Source organism: Galendromus occidentalis, unplaced genomic scaffold (genome assembly GCF_000255335.2).
Source record: "Galendromus occidentalis unplaced genomic scaffold, Mocc_1.1 scf7180000077484, whole genome shotgun sequence".
NCBI classification, from domain to species: Eukaryota; Metazoa; Arthropoda; class Arachnida; order Mesostigmata; family Phytoseiidae; genus Galendromus; species Galendromus occidentalis.
In genome coordinates, this window is record NW_003805472.1 from 469,532 (window position 1) to 478,443 (window position 8,912).

Below are 8,912 nucleotides of genomic sequence, written 5' to 3' on the forward strand. Positions count from 1 at the left end.
CGGATTCTGATCGGATTCCGCATGACTCACGACACACCGGCTCAAAGGTGGGAATTATAAAGGACCAAACGTATAAATGGGGCTACTATCCCGCTCAATGGCGCTATGATACATTCAGAAAAGTATGCCCGTACCTCTTCCAGGGATTCGTGTTTTTTGCAATTCGGGCTTGTCCCAGGGAGGGGAAGCATTTTCGAAACTCAGAGTGGGACCGACAGAAATGTTGATGAGGAAGCCGATTCGTCCGCGTTGGTGGCTACCCTGATCTATAGACAACGCAGCAGTGAAGGACGAGAAATTCTTCTTTCTTGGTAAAATCAACGTCATTTCCGAAGTCAACTTCGCTCACAATTGTCAATCAGTCATAATTTGTTCGAAATATATTTCCAGACTCCATCTTTCGTCAATGTTCGGGGGCCTAACCCCTTAAGATATTTCGTGCTCGAGAACGTATTTTTTACAGTCATCACCATTACCTCCCGTAGCCACCTTGATAACCTTGCGGAGGGTAACTTTGAGGAGGAGGGGGAGGAGGATACTGCTGAGGGTATCCTTGAGGAGGAGGAGGATACTGGCCTCCACCGTACTGCCCATGTGGGGGATACGGGTGTCCGGCGGGTGGCGGGTATTGAGCGGGATAATGTTGGTACTGACCAGGAGGTCCAGCGCCCGGCGGATACTGCTGCGCTGATGGTCCAGGAGGGCCGATAGGTCCGCTCGGTCCTGGGGGCCCGGGAGGTCCCGGTGGCCCGGGAGGAGCCTGTCCCGGGGGGAATGCGCCGGGCGGGAACCCGCTGGGATACTGTTGACCCGGAGGACCCGGTGGACCCGGTGGACCCGGATACGCTGGGTGACCCGGACCTGGATATTGACCTGGAGGACCTTGGCCCGGCGGGAAGCCGCCCGGTGGATACTGCTGAGGTCCGCTATAGGGTCCCGGGGGCCCACTAGGCGGATATTGTTGACCAGGCGGAGGGCCTTGTCCAGGCGGGAATGCCCCTGGTGGATAGGCTTGTCCTGGAGGGCCGGGATACGGTCCCATGTGGCCGGGGGGTCCTGCGTACTGGCTGGGCGGTCCTGGTGGGCCAGGACTCGGTCCCGATGCTGCTGGAGGTGTCGGCGCGGGAGATGAAACCGGCGGCGCCTGGGGTGCGACAGGAGTCGATTGTGGCGGCGGTTGTTGCTGAGGAGGTTGCTGCTGTTGCTGTTGTTGAGGTGGGGGCTGTTGCTGCGGCTGCTGTTGGGGCGGCTGCGAGAGCTGGGGAGGCTGATGTTGTTGAACAACCTGAGGGGGCTGCTGCTGTTGTTGCTGATGCTGTTGCTGCTGTAGCTGCTGTTGAGAGGGCTGTGGGAGCTGTTGTTGTTTCTGTGGTGGTTGGGGGAGCTGTTGTTGCTGTGGCGGTAGCGAGAGTTGTTGTTGTTGTTGAGGAGGCGGAGGCGGGTGTTGTTGTTGCTGCTGCTGCTGCTGTTGAATCTGTTGAGGGAGATGTGTTGGCTGCTGCGGAGGTGGCGGTAGCTGCGGATGTTGCTGCATGGACGGCTGTTGGGGCCCTGAGTTCCCCAGGCCCGGATTGGGAGGACTCGATGCCGGTTGAGGATTCGCTGCCGCTGGTGGGGGTGCGGACGGTGCAGGGGAATTCGCAGCTGGCTGCAGTGCTGGTCCCGTGCCAGGAGATCTCGCGGGACCGGAAGGATGTAAGGGACCCTGAAACGAGCGGTTGCATGAAAATTCATTCCACACAATCATACCTCGACGTATGCACTCGGAACTCGACGGCTGGTTGAAAATCGGACGGAAGTCATTCCGATTCATAAGCACATACAGTAAATCAGATCTCATCAATGAATGTCATCGAATCGAAACCACAACACCTACATTCTTCATCTGCTGGGGTGCTCCTGCTGGTCCCGTGGGAGGACCAGGAGGAGCTTGAGAACCGGCAGGACCCTGTGATGGCTGCGCGGAGTTCTGTTGAGCAAAATGAGGTGGCGGCCCGTTCTGAATAGCACTCATCGGGGGATACTGCCCACCGGGTTGACCGGGTTGGCCCTGGTAGTGACCCTGGTAAGGTGTGCCTGATTGCATTCCGGGGTATCCAGCTTGGAATCCGGCAGGAGGAAATCCGGGCTGGAATGAGAGAATGCTCGTTATCAAGGTCTGAAATCTCCCGAAACGCATTAGGCTGAATCGGTTGTTGGCAGGCCCGATTCGAGTCGACCTGTCTCGGATTCATCGATAAATTGAGGCTTCCCCAGACCTCATTCGAACTCACTCTCGGATAGGGTTGTCCGGGTTGCGGTCCTTCAGGTCCTGGTCCTCCAGCCATACCGTACGGGGGTCTCTGAGGCCCATTATGAGTATAGCCTCCCGGCATAAACCCGGGCGGGTATCCTGGCGATCCAGCATTCGGCATGTCGGACGGCGTCAAGCCGGGAGGCTTCGAAAAACAAATACGAAAAGTTACGCATCCCTTCTCCAGGGAGACTACATCAAAACTCGATAATTATTCACATCGAAGGAGCAGCCCAACTCAGGGCCGAGGAAAAAAAAAACTCACCGGTAGCATGGACTGTATGACTTGTTGTGGAGCCACCTCCGCGAGCTGTGCCAAGTACACAAGGTTCTTGTGCAAGATGCTCTGATGACTGCGAGAAATGGAGAGAAATTAGAAACTGGCGAATTAGAAATAAGAAATTAGCGCACCGGGTCCTCCCGCCGTGATGCCATCTGCATCACTTATCATCTTATGATCATTGGAATAGATTTATCCGACAGATTCCCATGATGGGAAGAGGCAAGCTTCCGAAGACTTATGTTCATTTTCGATGCCATCGTAATGTATCAGGTGTTAAGCAAAAACTCACTGCATGCACTCCTGGGTTTTACCCTTGGCTTGACTGTCAGCGATCGCTTGGATGAGCTGAGCATTCTCGTCGAGCATCTAGAAAAGACGGAAATAAAGTTTTATTTGGAACAGGAAGAAATAGCGATCAACATTCGTGTCTGTCCCGAGAGCTCTATCGTGGTGGGGAGGTTGCGACCGGCATCTCGTCTAAGCAGATGCATGGCTGTCTCTATTTTCAAGCGCGGGGGTTCTTCGGAAATCGAGATTGTCGCCACGGCGCGTCTGCGGGGCAATCCATCAGACACTCTCACCTCGAGGTGTGTTTAGACCATTTTCTTCGGCTTGGATAATAAATGAATAACCTATTCCTTCTGGCAGACACTAAGCGGGAGGAGGAAGAGCATATCGACGGAGGAAAATAATTTCTGATGAAGCATTGAAGTCTGTTACGGGAATCCGGGACCCGCCAGCTCGTTTCCCGATTCAGCGAGGGATAGGAAATCGCGGGTTTGCGTGTTCCTTCAGGGCACTGCCAGAAAACTTCGACGGGACCTACACGCGCTCATTCCGTGCGCCATCGATCGGCCCCTTCGCGCTCCTGCAACCCAAGCGGCTTCCTCCGACATCCTTCCCATCACCGCGATTGGCTGGAAACTCGAATCAATGCCAATGATAGCCGTATCACCTCGAGTCGGAGCCTAGGCGAATGAAGTCGATGAAGCACCGGATTCCCTCGGAGACATCCCGCCGTCTTCCGGGAGCGATCTTTCTGAGCAAAACAATAGCGACATCGCGAATGCTGTTGAACCGGCAGAGACTCACCCTCTGGATTTGAGCAGCGTTCGGGGGACCTCTCTGGTTCGCAGAGTTGTTTTGCGGTCCTGGACTGGTTGAGGGGGGCGACTTCGTAGTCGAGGGGGTATACGCGACGGACATGGCCGACACGTGGAATGTATACTCGGCTTCAGAAGTTCTGGGCTGCTCGGCGGACTTGACAATCACTATTCGGCACCGGCTTTGTCTAGAGTCTGGAGGAATGCTCTATGCCGCTTTGCAGAGTTGGAGCCGCTCATATCGGTTGTTGTTGGAGCGATGTCTGCGTCATTTGACCGCTGAGCAAGATGGCGGCACCGGCTGCTGAATCAGCGGCGCCACCGTCCTCGGCCGGCCGACGGGCGCGCGGGCGGTCGGTCTGTTCCTTGCTTAGCCGCAGAGCAGGGGCGGATCCAGGATTTTCTCTCGGGGGGGGCCAAAGCCCCGTCTGGTCGTGGATGGATGAGTTGGGAGCATATTATTTAAACTTTAATAGCTTAATATAACTTTAGGAGTTTATATTATGAACTGCTTCCCGAGCAGCACATTTATTCGGTCATATGGCTCGACTGTTCAAGTTTCACTCAGCCCTAGAACTAGATTCATCCAGTCAAGCTGGATTCACGCATTACAATCACGTGAAATGAAGTTTAACTTATATGGCACAACGATCAGGTGATAAAAAGCGAGCACAAAGCTTCGCTCGATTCAGCTACAAGACAAAATCTAGCTTCCTCGCATTCGAAGCTAAGGAGTCGATGACCTCCTCGGGATCGACGTCGATGCCCCGTAGGATGCTCATCGAGGCTAATCCATTCAGGCGAGCCTCGCCCATCACAGATCTCAAATACGTCTTCAGCAATCTAAGACTGCTGAAAGTACGTTCTGCGGAAGCGGTGGTTACTGGGTATGTAGCGAGTATTCTCAAGAGGATATTGATTTTGGGAAAATCAGCTGCGGGGCAGTGATTCAGTGCATCTATGGCGCTTGCAGGCACTCCGTTTTGCGGGACTTCCATCCACTTCGCGCGCCACCTTTCGAATTCGGCTTTTGCGACGTTAACACTACAGCTTAGATCGGACTCGTAAAACTCGATCGCTGGATGCAGATCCGTGACAGAGCTTCTCACTGCAAATTTGGGTATCAAACACTGGACCTTCAGGGCGCCCTGTCTCGCATCCGCGAACAGTGAGATAAACCCATCGATCAAGCTGTCGAGGTACGGAATGTAACTCGTCACTCGAAAATACTCTTCACTTGAATCTGCGGGATGATTCTCCCTGTTGAGCTGTCTTTCACATATGCGTGGCATTCTGATATCAATTTCGAGGGAGTCGCAAACCTCTGTAACCTCTGCCAAAATTTGTTGGAATCCATCGATCGCAGCTTCTCGCCTCCGCCTCAAGACAAGGAGTACGTTGTCCACTAAGTCAAGTGCCGCGAAAATATCAAGCTCCTTCGCTTGAAGTTTCACGGACAAGGGCAAAAAAAGAGATGAGAAACTCTCGATGATGAATAAAGACGTCACGAACTGGCATTTACAAATCGCGCTCAGAAGTTCGTAGGAGCGAGCTCCGGTTTCACCAACTTCTTGCTCCAGCTCCAGCAACGACTGCACGATCGGTATAAGAAGCTCCTTGAAAGCTATGAAAGCCTGGTGGCTCTCCACCCAACGCGTCATACACAATGTTTTGAGTCTCTTTTTTCTGGAATTCGATGAGTTCGAGCGTTCGATCTGATCTTGTAGAATTCTCGTTCGTTTTGAAGAGTTCGAAAAGAATGCACATACATTCGCCACTGAGCCAGCTACCAATCGGATCGCGGCGAGCTCGCTGGAGTGCACCAAAGCCAAATTCAAACAATGAGACGCACAATGGAAGTAGAGCGCTTGAGGAACGACGGCTTTTATCTCGGCTTGCGCACCCTTGTTTGACCCTCTCATCGCACTACAGCCATCATAACCCTGACCTCTGAGGTTCCGGATGTCTAGTCCTTCTTCTTGAAGAACACCGAGTATGCTGCGGGCCAACCCAGACCCTGTCTTCTCTTCCACATCAGAAAATTTGAGGAAGACTTCTTTGACAACGTGCTGATTATCTTCGCCGCCAACATAACGAAGACACACGGTCAGTTGATCGGTCTTCCCCACGTCCCTCGATTCGTCAGCTAGCACGGCGAAGAACTTGGCGACCTTGACCTCGGCGACAATTCTCCGTCGTATGATCTTCCCAATCGTTGAGATGATCTCGTTTTGGAACGTATGACTAACGTATGTCGCGTTCTTCTTGGCGCTGTTGAGGTGTTCTTCCAGAAGCCGATCCCCGGCATCGAGTCGATACCGCAACAGAGCTCTGAAGTTGCCGTCATTATTATTTCCGTCGACGGCGCTAAGAGACCCATCATCTCTGTGACCTCGAAGTGGTATATTTTGCTTCCCGCAGAGAAGAATCGTTCTGATTATAGATACCAATCCTTGTCGATTCTTCTTCACCTGCTCTTCTCGTGCGGCTAACAATCGGTTCCTGAGGTCGTGGCCGACCTTATCGTTGTACCAATCGAGGAATTTCTCAGCTTTTCCTTTAGCCTCGCAATGATATTGGCAACGCTCATGGTTCTTCAGAATATCCAAGGCCTTCTTATACTTGTTGAGAGGTTTCGCGACCAGAACACCGAGGAAGTTGGGCCCTCTCTGATCCGACGTTTCTCTCGCAAACAGGACGCAGTATTTGCAGAAAGCCCCTCCGCCATGCATTTCGCTATAGGCTAACCACGGCCATTTCACGAGATAATGATGCTGGAAAGCACGAGTGCGAGTCGACTCCAGAACTTTCGGGAACTGATAGTGCTCATCGGGTTTCCAGCAATCTGTCAGCGCTTTGAACCGATCCTCCTCCGTCAAAGGAGCATGTAGAGAGGAACTCTTCCGAACGAAGCGGCCAATATCCATGGGATCGAATGCCAACCGCGGCTTCTTCACGGCCGGAGACGCATTCGAATCGCACTCGTCCAAGGTTTCAATTATAGGCGGAGATTCCGCTCCGTCTTGTTGAGTCGAGGACGTCTGTAGGTCTCCCTCGGCCACAGTTCCCGGTTCCGTGGAGAAGAAATTTGTGAGCTTTTCTTGTCTCTTCATCTTTCATCACGATGAATTCGAACACTGATTTCGCTTTGGACCGCAGATAACGCGAGGTGCGTGTCTTGAACGTAAACACAATTTTAGATGTCGTCGTTGCACATAGGTGTGAGTCTGCGGGGCTCTTCTCGGACGCGAAAGTTATCGATTCAAAGGATATATGAAGCTTTCCGGGGCAGACTGCCGGAATTGGTCGTCAATTGAGACCATTCTCAACCGATATAGTATGTATACCTTAGGCTCTCGGGGGGGCCATGGCCCCCTTGGCCCCCCCCTGGATCCGCCACTGCCGCAGAGTACATTTCTGCTCAATAAATCGAGAGTGAGCTACAACGAATATATCCCCCCATGAGCCCTTATGCTCGAGCCGGGAAATCGAGCATCCGGCTGAGCAAAACCTGAGAGAACAGCGAGATCACGAGTAGTCGGGAAACCGAGGAGATCCGAGTCAAGGTCCGAACTGACACCATGCACGGATCGCTCCGCGATGGCATCTGGGTGCGGTACCTCGCGGAAAAATATGATTGCGGTCAAAGTATACCGGGCTGTCCCTCTTCTTTTTCCGGCTATACGGATCCGATCAATCGGGCACTCTCCCCCGCGACGACGTCGCTGATTCGCTCCGTTCGATGGCTTCCTTCTCTCACCAGCTGGACCAGTTTAGATCATAATTCTACTCGAATGAAACTCCTGAAAGCGCTTATGGTTTTCGGGCAGAATCACTCCTCATTCAGAAATTTGCGATGGTCTGTGAAACTCAGAGAAATCGTCAAGAGGGATGTATCGATTCGCCAGACCCTTTTCATAGTTTAGAGGTAAGAACGCTGGTGCTGTATCCGAGCGACCGAGGCTGATCATCATAAGGTTCGTTTCGTATCAGGCATCGAGCCGGGTTCGTGTCCCGACATGATATGACATGCGGTAGAGGCAGATGATTCCCGAGAAGATGCGGAGAATCCCCGAACATTCGAGTACGTGACTAAGAACACGATTCCCGACGAATGCTGAATTTTTCAAGTACCTACTCATGGTTTCCAATCCGAACACGGATACGGAACGACAGACGAGAAGGATGATCTACAGCACAGGGAGAACCAGATCTTCGCAAATAAGATGCCTGTTCTCTCTTGGGTTTGCATCCTTGACCGTCGGTCCGAGTTTCCTGGAGGCTATTCAACATTACATCTACCGGTCATCTGAAACTAATTGTGAGTCCTTGGAAACTACCCGGCCAACATGCGAAAAGAATGAGACCTGCTCGTCGCTTCAGGGTAAATTGATGGCCCGCGGTTTATATCTGTTACTCTCATGCTCTCGATTCGATCCTGACTTCGTGAAGGATAACAACAATAACTTCTCTTGCACTTTTTCATACAGCAGATACAAGCGGAATCGGGGCCTCAACCGTCTCCGAGAGGACTAGAAGACCGGCTTGGACCGCCAGCAAGCTTCAAAGATCTAGATGCGACCCACAAAGAAAATGTACTCCTAAATCGGAGAGGATCCTCGTTTTTCCGCGAGAGCAAGGTCTCGAGGAACAGAGTCTCGCATCACTGGAGCTACGGGATGGATCTCTGGGTCTGCACGAGAGGAAATTCCCATTCGACGCCCCCCAATCCTGACTCCCTCCCCTCGAGCATGTCTGCCCCTCAGATGCAGAAGCCTGCACGTGACTGCACATCGATAGTTCGACCGATGGGGACTTCTCTCTGAAGCCTTCTTGTGTCTATTCAGGAGATCATCGTGATACACGTCATCGTCGGCATCGATAGAAAACACCGAGCGGAGCGAGCGTGAATATTCTCCCTTCCGATAGATCCCGAGGTTCTGAAGGGTTTCCTTAGCAGTAAAAAGATTCTCCGCCGAGACACCCGTGATGCGTCTCTGCATTCCAATCCGCCGGACGGAATAGCTGGCCATATTCTCCCAATATATCCTTATATGTATGCCTTCAATCTCAGGATAGATGATTATACAGGGAATCAAGCTCTGTGTTCGGTGACTCGTTTTTGATCACAATCATCTCGGACAGCACGCCATGCACGTCTCGATACCGGATTTTAGTGCTGTCGACACAGGTAATCTCCGAATGCGAGGTATGCCGATGGAGTTCCAATCCT

General features: G+C 52.5%; 2 protein-coding genes across 2 annotated transcripts; both read right to left on the reverse strand.

Moving 5' to 3' along the window:
- Nucleotides 1-472: 472 nt before the first annotated feature.
- Nucleotides 473-3,782, reverse strand: LOC108864529 (basic proline-rich protein-like). Its single transcript, XM_018640371.2, has 6 exons — nucleotides 3,669-3,782; nucleotides 2,866-2,942; nucleotides 2,559-2,646; nucleotides 2,274-2,438; nucleotides 1,877-2,128; nucleotides 473-1,705 (listed from the first exon to the last, which is right to left on the reverse strand). Exons 1-6 carry the CDS (start codon nucleotides 3,780-3,782, stop codon nucleotides 473-475), a joined length of 1,929 nt encoding a protein of 642 aa, XP_018495887.2.
- A 589-nt stretch (nucleotides 3,783-4,371) lies between these two features.
- LOC100904235 (52 kDa repressor of the inhibitor of the protein kinase-like) lies at nucleotides 4,372-6,792 on the reverse strand. The gene has a single exon (XM_003745601.2). It carries the CDS (start codon nucleotides 6,790-6,792, stop codon nucleotides 4,372-4,374), a length of 2,421 nt encoding a protein of 806 aa, XP_003745649.1.
- Between the last annotated feature and the right edge of the window lie 2,120 nt (nucleotides 6,793-8,912).

Excerpts from the sequence above, each read along its gene's own strand:
- LOC108864529 (XM_018640371.2), bottom strand. The coding sequence starts at position 3,782 with ATGTCCGTCGCGTATACCCCCTCGACTACGAAGTCGCCCCCCTCAACC. Across the intron at positions 2,943-3,668 it reads ACGCTGCTCAAATCCAGAGG|ATGCTCGACGAGAATGCTCA; the intron begins GTGAGTCTCTGC and ends CGTCTTTTCTAG. Across the intron at positions 2,647-2,865 it reads AAAACCCAGGAGTGCATGCA|TCATCAGAGCATCTTGCACA; the intron begins GTGAGTTTTTGC and ends CATTTCTCGCAG.
- LOC100904235 (XM_003745601.2), bottom strand. The coding sequence starts at position 6,792 with ATGAAGAGACAAGAAAAGCTCACAAATTTCTTCTCCACGGAACCGGGA.